The 16,752-nt window shown below is 43.6% G+C and overlaps 1 protein-coding gene across 2 annotated transcripts in view; it reads left to right on the plus strand.

Annotated features, from left to right (window-relative positions):
- Positions 1-16,300, plus strand: part of SIAH3 (siah E3 ubiquitin protein ligase family member 3) — a 65,864-nt gene extending 49,564 nt beyond the window's left edge. For both annotated transcript variants that reach the window (XM_039567762.1, XM_039567766.1), the window contains one exon: positions 15,491-16,300. In XM_039567762.1, coding sequence (XP_039423696.1) covers positions 15,491-16,084 — 594 coding nt within the window. In that variant the 3' untranslated portion in view covers positions 16,085-16,300. The remainder of the gene's footprint in view (positions 1-15,490) is intronic.
- The last annotated feature ends 452 nt before the right edge of the window (positions 16,301-16,752 follow it).

The following is a 16,752-nucleotide window of genomic DNA, read 5'->3' on the forward strand; positions in this document are numbered from 1 at the left end:
CTGAACCAAGCAAGTGGAAGAGCAAGGAGTCTGTGCTAGATTTTGAAATGAGCTTGTACAGCAGGTTTGGTGCATGGTTATCACGCCTTGTTGCACGCACTGCCTCATGTCCTACAATTTATGTGCTAAGTATTTCTAATATAGCAACCACATTGATTTCAAGGGCAGTTTGCAAAGTGGTGTGATTCTGCAGCTGACAGGGAAGGTAAAACCTGAATGCCCTCTTCTAGACATAGAAGGGCTGCAGTACGGCTGAGGAGTTGAAATCAGTCCAAAAGAGCTGCTGACAAAATGTGCTCTTGAAGGAAGAGAGGTTTTTTACATAGTGCGTTATGAAAACAAACACATACCTGACATGCAACTGCATCTTGACATAAGATGCCAAAAGAAGAAGCCTTTCACAGGAAAGTGCTTATTATTTTCACTTTCAAATGACCAAGTGCTTAGGAAAAGTGTCAAAAGAAGTCCCTGAAGGCTGACAGTCTCTGTGGAGCCATTAACCTTCAAGAGCTTGGGAAGCAGGACACAAACTCCCCTGATGTGGATTTTTACCTCTCGCCTGCACATGCTGAGCCACCTCTGGGTGTGGGAAATTCAGATGTGTTCCACTCAACTCCCTTTACAGGCAATGGACAGAAATAGCCAAGTGAAACCAGACTCAGGACAATGCCAGACCAAACTGGGAAGTAAGTTTAGCTGTAACTCTGCCACTCAATGGCTACAGATGGTTTAGCTCAATCCTGATGCTATTCCATGCAGTCTTTTCTAAATTTTCCACCTGCATTCCTTTAACTGCAGTCATCTGTGTAAGGTCAGTAGCAAGGAGCTCCAGCAAAAGGACATTTGCAAGTCAGTTTAGGCTAATACCACTGTCACCAATGTTCATTTTCACATGCGACTCTTAAAAAAGAGTTGTAGGTTACCTTGCTGCCTATTTTAATGCAAAGAATTCTTCTTAACACTCTTTTTAACCTCAGTTTCTCATCCTGAAACATTCATTCTCCTCTCATCTTCTACCAGTGTCACCCTAATGTCCACCATCTGGAGCTGTGACTATGCCTCCCCTTTGCTGTTCTCTTACTGTCCTTTCTACTTCATTGCCTGAGTTACATGACTTGAAAAATAGTAGTCAGACATCACTGTCACCTGGGCTTGGCACCTTTCTAAGTACAAAGGAAATTAAATATTGAGCGGTAAGAAGTGACTGTGAAATGTGGATCAGTATGGCAGATCACCAGAATGCTGAGGACCTTGAATTACAAGGGTTTTTTTCCTTAAACCATTCTCATTTCACAAGACCATCTATGTATGCACTCTGTACGCAAGGGCACTACCAGGCCCACAGCACTTAACACAGCACCCAGTCTTCTCCACAGTCTATTAATTTGGATGATCTCTGGCTGGTTCAAGCCACAGCTGTTTCAGACCCTGTACAGCTCTGCTGCTGCTGATTGCCATTCTGGTGAAAGGAAGAAAGCAGCATGGGTCTGCTCCTCCATTTACTTAATGTATCCTCAATAACATTGCCCCGTAATATATCTGTTACAATCAATACTTGATATAATTTTAGCGAATGGTGCTGGAGCAAGCCCGAAAGCTAAAGCAAATCTTCATGTAAAATAGGCAGCAGAAATAAATGGGGAGAAAGCTCATGTGGAAAGCAAAGTAGAGGTGGTACTTTCTGTGTCTGCAGATTTGCTCTGTGACAGTGCGGACAGACCTCTAGGAGTGAAAGACAATGGGACAGTTTTCCATCTTAAGACTGGAACAACAAAACAACAACAAGTCAACTAATGACTATTAGTTGATTAAGTGGCAGGCAATTATTACAATTTTCTTTCCTTCAGTATGTGAGACAAGGCCAGGGTACTGTGTCACGCAATTTAGAAAGGCTGGAGAGTCAGGGTAGATTGCAGGGAGGAGAGCAATGCTGTTGGATCAGGGAAGGCTGACCCAGGGTGCAGCTGGAGCACAGGCTCAGACCAGGGTGGGTGCTGTTGTGCAGGTGTGATGGCTCCACAATCTGTCTGGGGGCAGGAGGGTCTGAGAAGAAGCCAAATATGTGTGTCTTGAGCTTGAGACTGTGCAGAATTCCTAGGGTCTAATTTTGCCTTCACACAGCTCAAAGTCAGGTTATCCATTCTTCAATATTTCCCCTAAATCTTGGAAGCTATTGGTTTCCCTGCACTGAGGATGCTTTCGAAGGAGACCAGCTTTGTTACTTGACAGCAGGGACTGGTCTTCAATCAGCATCAGACTAAGAACACAGGAGTCTGTCACGGTGGCTGCTGTTGGGAGCAAACTGTCCTATGCACTTACCTCCTTTTGATTCAAAACCTCCTTGGTGGGCAATTTAGCTGCAGGCAATGACAGAGGGAAAAGGGCCAAGTAAGCACATGGCTAACTGCTGCTTTGCTTCTATGAATTCCGGTATGTGGCAGCTAGATTGCACTTCCAGGTAGCAATGGGAGGAAGCCTGTGCAAGTGGAAAGTCCTGCTAGGCTCTACAATTTGGGCCCACAGCTCGAGGTCCTGTTGGCACTGAGCTTTTCCCACATGTAATTCTAGAAAGAGCCTGTGGTAAAGGCAGTGTTCATCTCATTATCAATTCAATTTTTGTCATAGCCCTGCTAGGCTCTTAATTTCTTGTGTTAAAACAACAGATGAGATGACCCAACTGCAATCTCTAATAGGTATCATGGGTCAGTAATCATTCATTTGTTATAGTGCATCTCACCCAAAGGACAGAGATGAAAATTTGTCGTCCTAATGGCAAGAGCTGTAAATTAGTTTTATTTCACTGTTAAATCTAGAGGCCTGAAAATTAAGATGACCAGCCCTTAGCTGGGAAGAAAATGTGTCAGCTCAAGGGATTTTCTGCATTAGGCAAATAGGCAGCTCATAATCACCCATTAAACAGTCTCAGTGGCTGTGTCCTGACACCCTTGCTACTCAGAGTCTGAGTGACTCTCCTGATATACTGAACATGGTGAAACTTTGCAAGCCCGATGTCCACTTGTGGGCCAGTGACCCCAGCTCCACTTCCCAGCCATGGAAGAGAAGTGAACATCTCCTGCAGGTGCTCAGGGTAATTTTATTTTTCCCTGAAGATGGACACATTCAAGACAGGGATGACGAATTTCTCTGTGAAGGTACATCTTATCTCTGTTATTAAGGGAGCTTCAGATGAGCAGGTCAGATTTGAACATGTTGATCTTTTAGACATATACATTTAGATGAGGCAAATTCTGCCCAAAATTTAGCCAGTTGTTTGTCACAGGTGGTTCTTCTGCTGAATATTATCTTTATCCTCAAAGTCTTTGCAAACACCGTGGGTCTAAAAGATATTATTCTGAATTAGCATGGACTCACTGTGGATTTGGAAATTACAGGGTAAGCCACCACTGCACACTTATAGGGTACAAAGGAGGGAAAAGAAGGGGTTTAAAAACAGATGGAAGCTCTGTTGACAGGGGCATAAAGGTACCTAACAGCCTTCACTGAGCAAGAAGCTGCTGGTGAAGTTGTAGAAACAGTTGAGTGGTTCCTCCTGGGAGTGTGGGTGTCCCTCTTACAGTCACTTCACCCATTCTTCATGCTTTTGTCAAGACAGACTGCACAAAACACCACACAGCCATTCCTGCTTGTTAAGCCTGATCCTGGAGGGCTGCCCGGAGCTCTCCCAGCCCTATCTGAAACCAGCAGGGGATACATTACTCACCCCGACTGACGCAGTTCCTTGCAGGAAAGCCGTGCTGTTCACTGCAGGGTCGCATCCCAACAGGGAGCAGGGATTGCAGCAGGAATCTCAGTGGCCTGAGGGCACCCTCAGAGGCTACTGAGGCTGTTGCCCTCTCTCGCATCTGTCTCAGTGTGAGAGATGGGGAGCAGATGTTCCCTCCGTCCCATCCCTGAGAAACTACACTTCCTCTGTGCAGCCCTTTGGGAAGAAGGAGAGAAGTTTGTCCTGGGAAGGAAAGGCTGAAACATCTTCAGAGTGATGAAATGAGTGGTCTCATTTATAACATCACACAGAAAGCTCTCTAAAAAGCTCTCTAAAGAAAGCTGAAAATAAATTTTAAAAATCTACCCCACTGTCAAATCCTCAAAACCCATAAGTGTATCAGAATAGTTGTAAAATTACTCACTTTTATGATGTGCAAGTTATAGAGTACTGTACATCCAGACAAGGTTATAAGAACAGTTTTAAGCTGCCTGCATGGGGAGGACCTGGCTGAAGTTAAAACATAAAACCTTGCCACAAGAAAAGTGAGGGTGTGAGGAGGGACATCAAAGAGTGAGAATGGCTTTGAATAAGGAAAGTGGCCCGCTGTCCCCTTTTCCTGGTGCTACACTTGCACTGAAGTAGGGAATTTTAGAATGGAGAACCAGAGAGACCAGGGCTGATAGAAAGAGCCTGTGGTGATGCAGCCAGAGCTGCACAGTCTATGCTAATCGATTTCTGACTTCAAAAATAACTAGACTCTAGGGACTGCAGCTCTGCTGGGTAATGGGTCTCTCACCTCTGATTGTGCCTGTTTTCCCCATGAACAACCTCATCATTCCCTGGTGATATCCAATCAGTAAGCCTCACCTCAAAGCCTGGTAAAATCACAGAGCAGATCCTCCTGGAAGATGTCAAAACCTGTGGAAGGCAGGGGTGTGATTAGAGACTGCTCAAATGGCTTCACCAAAGACAAATCATGCCTGAATATTTTGGTAGCTTTCCTAAATGGAGTGACTGCATCAGCAGACAAGGGAAGAGCTATGGTTGCCATCTATTTCAGCTTCTCTAAGGCTTTTGATACAATCCCCCGCAATATCCTTACCTCTAAGTTGGAGAGAGGTACAGGGTTGACAGATGGATGGTTAGATGGATAAGGAATTGACTGGAGGGCAGTATCCAAAGAGTAACAGTCAATGGATCAATATCCAAGTGGAAACCAGTAATGACTGGTGTGTCCCACAAGGGTCCATCCTGGGACCAATACTATTTAATATCTTCATCAATGATGTAGGCAGTGGGATCAGTGCACCCTCAGCAAGTTTGCAGAGGACATCAAGCTGAGTGGTGCCATTGATTCACTTGAGGGAAGAGATGTTATCCAAAGGGACCTTGAAAGGCTTGAGGAGCAGGGCCTTGTGAATCTCATGAAGTTCAAGTGCAAGGCCCTGCACCTGGGTCAGGTCAGTCCCAGGTATCAATACAGGCTGAGTGGTGGATGGGTTTGGAGCAGTCCTGTGGAAAAGGACTTGGGGGTACCTGTCCATATAAAGTCAGATATGACTCAGCAATATGCACTTGCAGCCCAGAAGGCCGACCATATCCTGGTCTGTATAAACACAAACATGACCAGCAGGTCAGAAGAGGTGATTCTGCCCATCTACTCCACTCTTGTGAGACCCTACCGGGAATATTGCATCGGGCTCTGGGGGTTCCCAGCACGAGAAGGATGTGAACTGGTTAGAGCAGATCCAAAGGAGGGCTATGAAGGTGATCAGAGGGCTGGAGCAATTCTCCTGTGAAGACAGGCTGAAAGAGATGGGGTTGGAGAAGAGAATGCTTCAGGGAGATCTGATCGCAGCTTTTCAGTTTATAACAGAGGCTGATAAAAGCAATGAAGAGACATTTTTTACCAAGGCCTGTAGTAACAGGACAAGAAATAAGAGTTTTAAACTGAAGGAGGGCAAGTCTAGATTAGACATAATGAAGAAAATCTTTACTGTGATTGTGAGACAGGGGAACAGGTTGTCCAGAGAAGCTGTGGGTATACCCCATCCCTGGAATTATTGATGGCCAGTTTGGATGGGACTTCGAGAAACCTAGTCTAGTGACAGATGTCACTGTCCATGGCAGGGTATTGGGACTAGATGATCTTCAAAGGTCCCTTCTACCCCAAACCTTCTGTGGTTCTGTGGTCCTACACTCCCTCTTGCTGCTGGCACAGGAGGTCAGAAGGCAGGTGCCAGCAAGCTAGGGGACGCCAGGGCATTCCCCCGAAAACAGCAGCGCTGCAGGAGGCGCAGCATGGAGACTGACTGACTCAACCTCTCCTGGATTGGATAGACAGTAACTTTCCATAAGCAGGAATATTAACTTAGAAGATCGTTGTGGATTTTAGTTTTATTTTTTTGGGGTTTTTTGGATTTTTTAACAAAATCCTTTAAACTTCCACTCTTTTAATAGCGATGGAACATTGTCTTCTCTGGCTAAGCTGAACCTTCCTTTCTGTTCTTTCTTTCTACCTGCATCCTCCCCATGCAAAGAAAACTTCTAGAAGAGCTATTCTTTGAGAATTTGAGGGGGAGGATGAAGAAGGAACAGGCTATGATTTACACAAAATTAAAAGAAGTATTTGAGACACAAGCCAAGTGTTCCCAGAGAAATGCCTCTTTCCTTGCTGCAAAGAATATATCAATGAAGAATTCGCATATATTACACAAACTAAATTAATTTATCCAGACTTGCCATTTGTTTTTCATGCCCAAAGCTAACAGCTCACATGGATTTTCTGGGTTGTTTTGTGATTTTTTCCCCTTTCTTAAGCTTGACTACACAAATTCAAGACAAACTTTCATCTGACAGTGGAATAAGAATGAATTTTGGATCATCTTGTAACAGGGAGACTTTTCTTTCAGTGACACACTTACACACAAGGTACCCAGAGCAAGAGCAAGGTGAAGGTCATTAGTGGAGAAGAGGCAGAGATGTGCAGGGGAACGGAGAGTTACTCTGAGCTGGAAATAATTTATTTCCCCCTCTTCTATAACCTGAGTGTGACCCCCACCACACCAGGCCACTGTGGGTGGGTTTGAAATGCCATTGCTTGCTGGAACCAGCAATGCCTCAGCAAGAGGGAGACAGGCATGACTTTAAGACACCCTTGCATTTCCTCAGAAACAGCCCTCATGAGAAAGTCTTAACTAAAAATGTCGGTGTTTTATGGCTCATACATTGCTCAGTGACTGCTACAGAGGTGTATACACAGGCACAGCCTGAGAGACAGGACAGGGAGACAGGGTTGGCAGCCCTGTGCTCCCTCCCAGCCCAGTGTCTGCACTTCCTTGTGACCTGTCTGGCACAGGCTTAGTTGCACATTGCCCTGTGACAGCTGTCAGAGCAATGTGACATAGACCACAGAGCAAATCCTTGGCCAGAGGGGTGCATAGATGGGGTTGGAGACACTGGTCCCAGCAAGAGAGGCTGCGGGCTTGCTCAACAACCACCACGTCATCCCTTCTCTCCTTCCAGCAGACTGGTAATGTTTGTGCCATCCTTTGGCACTCCTGGGATGCATCTCTGAAAGAGCAGTTAATGGATTTACATGCCATGTAATTGTGATAGCTGGAGATCGTCTGATGGAAGGGGAGAATTTTGATTTTCTCAGGGTGGATTTGCTCTAATTATCTCAGATGACACCAGCAAATCTGCTTCTCTTGGAGACATGCTGTTACTGTAGTAACTTGTAAATGAATATCAAATGACGAGTTATTTAGAGGCAGTCTGAACTGCTAAGTTTATGAGCACAGTGGGCAATAATTTCTTCTTTCTTTTTTTTTTTTTTTAATTCTTTTCCATATTAATTTATTTTTCAGTGTGAATGTAAACCACAAAATCAACAGGTCAGATATAGGGCTCTTGTGAACTCTGCCTTCCCTATCAGACAGAGCAGATGCAGCTTGGAAGTGCTTTATCACTTTACTTTTAATTAAAGCCTACAATGGTTTTGCATTTTGTGAGCAGGCTTTATCCAAAATACAAAGTGGATAAAGGATGAAGCAAATCTTCAGATAACTCTGCGTTTTTGATTATCTCTTTCGTACATATGCGGGCTGCTCACTCTCTCACCCAGAGCCAGGATCAGCAGTGTCTCATGAACAAGCTGCTGATAAACAGTAGTTGCACCCTGCCCTTCTGGAGAAAGAGCTGGTAGTGTGTTCCTTGGCTTCTGATACTTGCCTTGTGCGGCCAAAGGGGATGGCATTTAGAGGCATCACTTTTGCTTAAATCAAGGCATAAAATCTTCTTCTAGTCCAAAGAAAAGATGGTAAATATCTGCATGCCCCAGTGCATCAGCAGTTGCAATGCAGCATCAGACACACTGTGCTATGGTTTGCTGTCCCTGCACTGCACCCAGTCCTAAAATGCAGCGGAGAGAATACAAGTTGCAAGTCAGGTCCCAAGGGCATGTCCCACCCTCCAGCATAGCTTTTTATTTTGACTAGCAAATAACTGCCGGATGCTCCACAGGAATTGCCCATGCACATGGTTTTGCCTGTATCTACTCTGTGTATTTTATTTCTCAAAGAGAGCATGGAAAGTGATCTCAGGTGAGATCCATCAAACACAGCAGCTAAATAGGGATCATTTTCCTGGGTGTCCATGACCCTGCTGCAGCATTGGCTGGGAGCCAGCAAGGTGGTTCATCTCCCTTCAGTTTGAAACATGGGAAGTTTTGGTGTCCATCTGGGCTTGAAAAGGTTCATCAAACGTAGTTTTGAAGTTGGAGAGATGGAAAGCATGACCTTGCTCCAGCCAACCATGGGTCTCTCTCAGAAAGCGTCTATGGACTGAAATGTTTTAGTGTGGATCCTGTTTATATTTAATTATAATTACATTGTTTTCAATATATTGAAGAAAGTTGAGTTTATGGAAGTTTTTTGCTTGCACTTCAGGAGTGCATGACAGTTAATGCTGAAAAAAAAGATTTTTGAAAAGAAAGCAGGAGGATTTAATTTGAGAATAACATCTCTCTTTCCACCTGGGATACATTTAAAATGCTGAATCATAGATTTGCTAGATCTATCACAAAACCAGTGGTTTTTTTTCCAAAATACCTCTATACATATGTGGCTTCATCTAAAAGTTAGGTTCGTCTGATAGAGACAAGTGTGTTGTGCAGCATGGACATGTATTAAAGCTGTATTTTCTCTTCATGCTCAGAGGTGTGTAATTAGCATGAGGACAGCCATTCACACATCCTGTGCGCTGTGTCACCAAGTCGTCCCTGATTATTTTGCAAAGTGAGATTAGTAAAATGAGCTTGAAGTTGTCCTCTCACTGCCATTTGATAGTAGGGAAAACAAATCCTTCCTCTGCCAAAGCTGCAACTAATATTCAGTACTTAAGAAATTCAACTGATGCATTCATAATGAACAGGATTTTGTGTAATTAAAATTTTAAATAAATCCCCAACATGAGCCCTGGCTTGGATTTCTTAATTTCAGATATGAAAGTACAGCTTTTGACAAAATAAGTTGAGGGGGTTGGGTTTTTTCTTCTTTTCTTTCATCTGAAAGATTTAAAAAACCTCATTAGCATATTAAAAAAGAGCAGAAGATAAATTAAATGGAGACCAGGATTAAAAGACTCACTACTTTCTTCATGTCACCTTTATAGTTCTTTTGAGCTTCTGTCCCTGTGAGGTGGGTGTAAGTAACGTGGAGGTGGATGTTAGTGGGTGGCAAAGCTTTTGTGAGGCAGAAAGAAGCTGAGGATTAGAAAATTATTTGAGGCAGTTTCCATACAGATGAGAAGAAGCAGTCAGTCCCTGAGAAGCCAAGAAAGAGGAGGAAGACAGTAAGAAAACTGAATAAATGGCACATTTCACTGGCAAAGAAAATGCAGATTTGTTTCAGCAGAAACCCTAGAAGTTGCCATGGTTGCTGCAAGTTGCTGTAAACCCTGCAAGCTGCTCACTCAAAGCAATCCCACAGCTACAGGCCAGGGCCCCTCCTTGTCTGCAGAAATCTTTAGGTCAAAAATCCACTGCGGTCTCACGGCTCATTTCCAGTTGCTTGCCTACCTACAGGGTGACTGCATCTCTTGTTGTTCCTTGTCACAGGCAGGGTGGTGGAGGAGATGAGGTAAATAATAGCACGTTATTAAGGAGTTCCTGTAGCTGTGAGGAAGCCCGCCTTGCCAAGACTCAGACCTGATTTGCAGGTAGTCAAATCACTTGTAGCTGCAGCCAAGGTTAATGGAGGGTGGATTTTGAAAATATCAAGTGCTCTAGGAGGCAGTTCTACTATGAAAAATCAGGGATTGGGTGATATAAGATGGACAACAAAATATGGTCAGTACACTTAGATATTTAATCTCTCTGTGCCTAAATTCTTTGACCCCAAAGTGAGAAATAATACTGCCATTTTACCTACCATAACCCAGCCAAGAAAGATGTGGATGAAGAGGAAAGAGTTTGGATACATGGAAGGAGTAGTTTCCTCTTGGGAGGAAGATTAGTTTGCAGTGTCTCAGGGTGTGCTAAGGTTGGACTGCGGTAGAGAGGGAGCACTGTCTTCTGGTTTGTGCTGGAGTGTCCAGTGGCTTTATTTACATCCTTGCAGTTTTCTATGTGGCCCTGCTCAGAAGCCCCACTGTGGTGGCCTTCAGACAACACCACTGACTGCCCCAAGCAAAGAGCCCAGTGAATGAGTGAATTAATGAGTGTTTGCAAAGTGTTTGTGACCCCTGGAGAAAATGCAGTTGCATGGGTGTGAAGTGTCTGGAAAAGGATGATTATTTGCAGCACCTGCTTTGCTGTCAGAAACCCTTATTTACTGGGCAGTGAACCAGCCCCTGTCCTCCTTCCTTGGGGTGTTCTTGGCACGCATTGGCGCTGTTCACAGGGATGCAAAAGGCTGATTTTTGCACATTACACGCATTACAGTAAGTAAAAGCATGAATGAGGCATCCAGGTTTCCAGTACAACAGTGAGGAACACTGGAAAGTGCTGAAAGGTGACACTTAACCTTTACTCTGAAGACCTGAGCAATGTTTATTCTTTTACAATGTGGTGGTGCTACTCACCCTCCTTATATTCCAGGTCATCAGTGTCCAGGCCCTCCCCCATGGGATGGGAGGATTGCTTGTAACCCTTTCTCACTCTGCACTGTTTATTTTGAGCAAATTCACCATTTTCAAGCCAGAACTTCAATGGCAGGGCATTTGGCTGCTCAGGGCAGCAGCTGCATTTGCTCTCTCTGCTGAAGCTGTGCCAATGCACACTAGAGAAGCAGGGCTTGAGGGATGGTGGTGTATCCAGTGCCTGCACCCCACAGGGCCGTGAGCTCAACCAGCAGAAGTGCAGTGTGGGTTGCTTAGTCTGTTTCCACTATTTTCACCATAGCTGACCTGAAGACTTCACTAGTTCAAACACAAAAGGTCTCTGAGGGCATAAGAAGCAATAGCAAAGCCCTTTCTCATGGGTGGGCGCCTCAGCTTGGCTGCTGCAGGCTCTGATATGTGTTTGTGTATTCTTTACCTCTTGGAGATCTTTAACTCTTGGATCTACCCTTTATCCTTTCCCTGAATTTTCTATCCTGTCATTGGAGTTGTAATGATGGTAGGGAGCCGTGGATTTACATCCTCATGTGAACAGGCATCCATTTCTCTCTCCATGGGCTGCATTGTCTCTGGCGCAGCAGGAGAAGCCCACAGAGGTACAGCCCTTTCCTGACTAAAATAAGGTTGTCCTTCTGTTTCTTGTCTAGAAACCAGTAAAACATCTGTGGGTCTGTGCTGAGGGTGGGTTTGGTCCTGTCTGCATGTAGAGAGGGTGTCCAGGGGATGTTCCTTCAGCACCTCTTGGAATCAAATGAATTGCACTCCAGGGCTCTGCATGGGCTGTAAAAGGAGCGGATAGTCTTCAGAGTTAGGGACCTACTCTTCAGACATCAAAGGTAGAACAAATGTGTCACATCTAAAGCAATTTGCTGCATTTTTAGCAGAAAACCTGTGTCCCAGTCCAAATCTAGTCATCATTTGGTTGGGGGCTTTTTCCATAAGAAAAGCACCGTGTGTTTATAAATTGCTCTTTGCCAAATTACTTGTTCTTAAAAAGAGCTGTTCTGTAATAAGCTGCATCATTAAAAAGAAATTTTTCTATGAGCAGCAGAGCCTGGTTTCCTGTGGTTTGGTGCCTCGTAGTGAGATTATGTTGTGTCTAATGAGGAGCACTCTGGCTGAAGCCTTTTCTCCTGTTCATAAAGACACTGTCTCATGTGGGTTCTCTGGTGTCTATAATCCATTTGGGACCTGCCATTGTTTAGGTTCACTCCTATCTGTCAATGTAATACTGCCCACGTGGCAAGCTGTTCCTCCCTGGAGACATGAAAGGGTCATACTTCTCTACCCTGGTGCCTCTTCTCTCAGACATGGTTGAAAATTAAAGCATTTGAGAATTCCATCCCATCATTCAATTTGATTGAAACTGGCCAACAGGCTAAAAGATAATTGAGAATAATACTGGACTGACACAACAATATAATAAACCTAATTTTATTAGGTAATCGGGCAATAAATAGTAGAAAGTAAACACTGGAGCAGATTAAACATGGAATAACTGTTCATAAATATTTATTCAAGCATTTAAATACACTCAAGGTGACCATTTATTGCCTGTTTTGAATTTCAATTTTAGCATTTCAATTCACAGCCATATGAATGACCAAGAAGAGCACAAACACCCTGATAGTTACACTCATACCTCAAAAGTAAATGTAAAATAATACTTTTCTCTGAGGCTTCTTCTTTTTTTTCTGTGAAAGGGAATTATTAAATGTTTCTTTCAAAATAATACAAATTTAGAATTTTGAAACAGGAGTGTTGAACAATTCAGAAGCCAGATTTTGAAGATGGTTCTTACCAAGTCAGAGAATAAAAATAGATCACATGGTTTGTGCTGGGTTTCCAGAATTTTCAATAAACCTGAACTGAACAAAGTTAGACCAGAAATCCTTTGTTGAAGTGATTTGTGGAAATGTTTCAGAAATGTGTGTTGTCAAAGGGAATTCACAGTTATGTTTACACACACAAACATTCATTAGTTTAGGAAAGAAGAAAGATATATTGTTTAAGTTGCTCATTGTAATTTATTTTTCCAGTACCTGAGCCATAGAAACATGTTTGTCATAAAGAGATTTTTGAAGATATTTGTATTTTCTTACCTTGGATGCAGTTTAGATGAATGAGCTACCATGCTCCCCATGCTTCTCAAATTAGGAGAATGCATTTCTAAATTCAATTACATCCTCAGTGGAAATGGTTTCTCTGACTCTGGTAATCTTTGGAGAAGAATTATATACAGTCTATAAAGCTTCAAATTTCAAAACCTAATTTTGAATGTTAGTCAAGAGGTTAATTTAAGATTCATCTTCCAAAAGGGGAGTTAAATAAAACTGATAGAAGGCTGGAACTTGTCGAGTGGCTAAGAGGTTTATCAGCATGTGAGTATGAGTTCATTAGTTTTAATTAGTATAATCACTAATGTTGCATTAACAGTTTGGTGAGAGAAGGTAATTGCTCACACCCACTGTATTAGATTGGGAGATTAAAATTCATTTTATGAGGCAATTAGCATTTCAGGGATTTTTTTTAAAAGGCTTTTATGATCTGCCATTGCAGTAGCCTCCTTCACCAAAAAGAGTTTAAATTAACCATAACTTTCATCCTAATGGGATGCAAAAATTAATGTAGAATTAAGTGTGAACCAGTAATCCCACTGCGATAAGCAGGCAGCTAAAGCCACAAACCTTGATTAGTTTATAATGACCTGTTTTATTTCCCAGACCATGATAGTCATTTATCTGTCCTCAATTCATTATCTTCTTTGAAAGTTTATATTCTTGAATTTTATACAGCAAAACAAATAAAATATGAGGAAGGGAAAAGTAGAACAGTACTACTGAAGTAATAATTGTCAAAAGAAAAAGCTGCCAGTTTCAATAGTAAGGCTTAACTAGTCAATTATTCTTCATATCAAATGCCAGAGGAAGAAGAAAAAGCTCCCTTTGACATCCAGTGCCTTGGGAAGAGACATGAATTTCACAGCAACAGCAATCACAACCCTGCTCTATCCATCACGTCCTTTGGCAGCTACTGACACAATGAGAATGGATGGAATTGTCATCCTGGTTGGCAAGGAAGCCCTGGTCATCTGAGAGTTAGGACAGTTTACCCAAGAGATTGCCTTCCAAAACATCCTGTAAAGAAATGTACGGGTTCTGGTGGGAAAAACTGCTTACAGCAAGGCTGTACTGAAAGGCTTCATGGTATCTGTAACGAGAGGAGACAACGGACCCTTTGCAGCAAATCTACCACCTGTTACATTGGATTATGCTTGGCCCTATATAAAACAAATCTCTGCTCAAGAATCCCAAATCTGCTATGACTTGGATGTGGCATGGAGGAGAACAACTGCTAAGTGTTAGAACGATAATATAGTTCATGTCATTTTGGGTACATATATTAGAATGAGGGGACATGGAGCGGTATTTGGGGAATTACATTTATCTTCCTAGGACATGTGCTAAAGCAAAATGTACATATATGTGTATGTACTCCTATTAATGGATATAAGAGATGTACCCTTATAAGAGGAGTTCAGAGAGAAAAAATGTTAAAACAGCTAAAGTTTAGGCACAATTAGGCAGACTGGATCTCAGTCTCTCTGGCATCAGCTGGTGTCACCTTTAGAAGGTGAACTACTCCAGCTAAGGTCTGAGTCCTGCACTCTAAGGGATGCCTCACTCTACAGGCTGCAGAGACAGTCCCAGGTAACCAGGTTTTTGTCTTGGGTGGCTGAAGTAAATACTTAAAATTGGGTAAGATGAATCATGACCAGCATGCCTGTGCCTTAGGGTTTGTCTATGCACACAGTTACTGTGGGGAGACATTACTCTTCCTGAACAACATTACATGTGAATACACTTTTGGCTGAGTAAGACTTATTTCCCTTCAACAACATCCACTTGAGAGAGGCAGAGCAGGTTGCTTTTTAGTCCTCACGTGGAATTCTTCTGCAAGAGCTGCTGCCTTTTTAGCAGGCTGCCCCACCTTAATCCAAATTTAAATTAGTATAAAAATGCCCTAAATTTGCCATCCAATCACCTTTGAGAATAATTTAAAATTTATGGTGGTAAGAGCATCAATTAGGCACAAATGCATTGACCGAAAAAAATAGTGATGGTATCATATACAATAAAAACTGACATTTATTTCACAAATTATGGATGTAATAAAGCCTATTGTTTCAGGAAAAATGCCTGTATTTGCCCGTATGTTTCATTAAAGAATAATAATGCCATACATATTTCATTCCCTTGTTCTGAGCAGCGAGAGTCTTAACTCTATAAAATGCCCCATGCTGTCCTTGCTTTGTTGGGTTGTTTTTTCCTTTTAATCAGATTTTTCCCCCTGAACTAATGAAATCGCTCTTTAAACACATACATCATTTTCATTTGAAGTGACTTATCATGACGCAAACAGTTTGTCTCTTCTCCTGGAGAAGAAGGCAACTGCCTTCTCCTGTTGCTGTGCAGATCCAGGTCAGGACTGCTTCTGATCCTCGGAGTGCTGAGTTCCCTGCATTCCCACTGATGCTGCCTTAGGTGGAGTATGGATGACTGATGTCTGTGGGGTCTGCACCTTGCATATCTGCGCTGGTTTCTGGCCCACTTGCTCTCACATGTAATTTCTCTCTTCCCGTAGTATGCACCGACCCGCTGTGCAGCTGCGCAGGTGTCCACGGAGCAAGGCATCCTTCCTCCCTGCCATCACCACGAAGCAGTGCATGACCCCCAGCTGGTTCCCTGCACGTGCCCGCTCTTCTCCTGCCAGTGGGAAGGGCACCTGGAGGTGGTGGTGTCCCACTTGAGGCAGACCCACCGCATCAACATCCTTCAGGGCGCAGAGATTGTCTTCCTGGCCACAGACATGCACCTGCCCGCACCCACGGACTGGATCATCATGCACTCTTGCCTTGGCCACCAGTTTCTGCTGGTCCTCAGGAAGCAGGAGAAGTACGAGGGCCACCCCCAGTTCTTCGCCACGATGATGCTGATTGGCACACCCACCCAAGCCGACAACTTCACCTACCGGCTGGAGCTCAACAGGAATCAGAGGCGCCTCAAGTGGGAGGCGACCCCCAGGTCGATACTGGAGTGTGTTGACTCTGTCATTTCAGATGGGGATTGCCTTGTGCTGAACACTTCCCTGGCTCAACTCTTTTCTGACAACGGAAGCCTAGCAATAGGAATTGCAATAACCACCAGCAAAGCGCACAGCTCTGAAGCTGAAATGTGAGGGGGAGGAGGAAGAAGAGGAGGAACAACAGCAACAACAATGGTGCTCTAGCTGCCTTCTGAGAGCCAGAACTCATGGACTTTTTGGGGGGGGTCTCAGGTCTTTTATGGTATTTAGTACTCGTCCACAGTGGGCATTATGTAAACATCCCGTGGTTACGGTCCCTGTGTCATGTATTTACTGTTTTGCTAATACAATTTTATGAGAAATTTTAAAGAGGCTAATCAATTTATTGTCATCCTCCAGCAGCAGTGGAAACAACACTTGTTAATGAAAAGTGCCCCAGGGTGACTCGCAGAAACCTTTGGTCTGACCATGCTATGCAAATACGTTTCCTTCGCTGCCTGCCTAATTGGCAGGAGGACCCTGTGCCTGATGAAAGGTCAAGTACTCTGCTAAGGGACAAGAGCACCCAGGTTTCCATATTAGCGATGGTGATTTGACTTCTATACTGTGGGCACAACCAAGCCCTGTGAGAGCTGGCAGTTTCAGAGCTCCCTTCGGCTTCTGAGGAAACAACTTCACCACCCAAAGAGTGAAAGATTAGAAGAAGAAGTCACCCCTTCTGCTGAGCAGGGGGCTGGGAAGCCTCATCCTGCATTAAATCAGGAATGACAGCTAGTGGGGTGGTCACTGTCAGCATAGTTAAAACTCACCCTTGTATCATA

This window comes from Corvus cornix, chromosome 1 (assembly GCF_000738735.6).
Source record: "Corvus cornix cornix isolate S_Up_H32 chromosome 1, ASM73873v5, whole genome shotgun sequence".
NCBI lineage: Eukaryota > Metazoa > Chordata > Aves > Passeriformes > Corvidae > Corvus > Corvus cornix.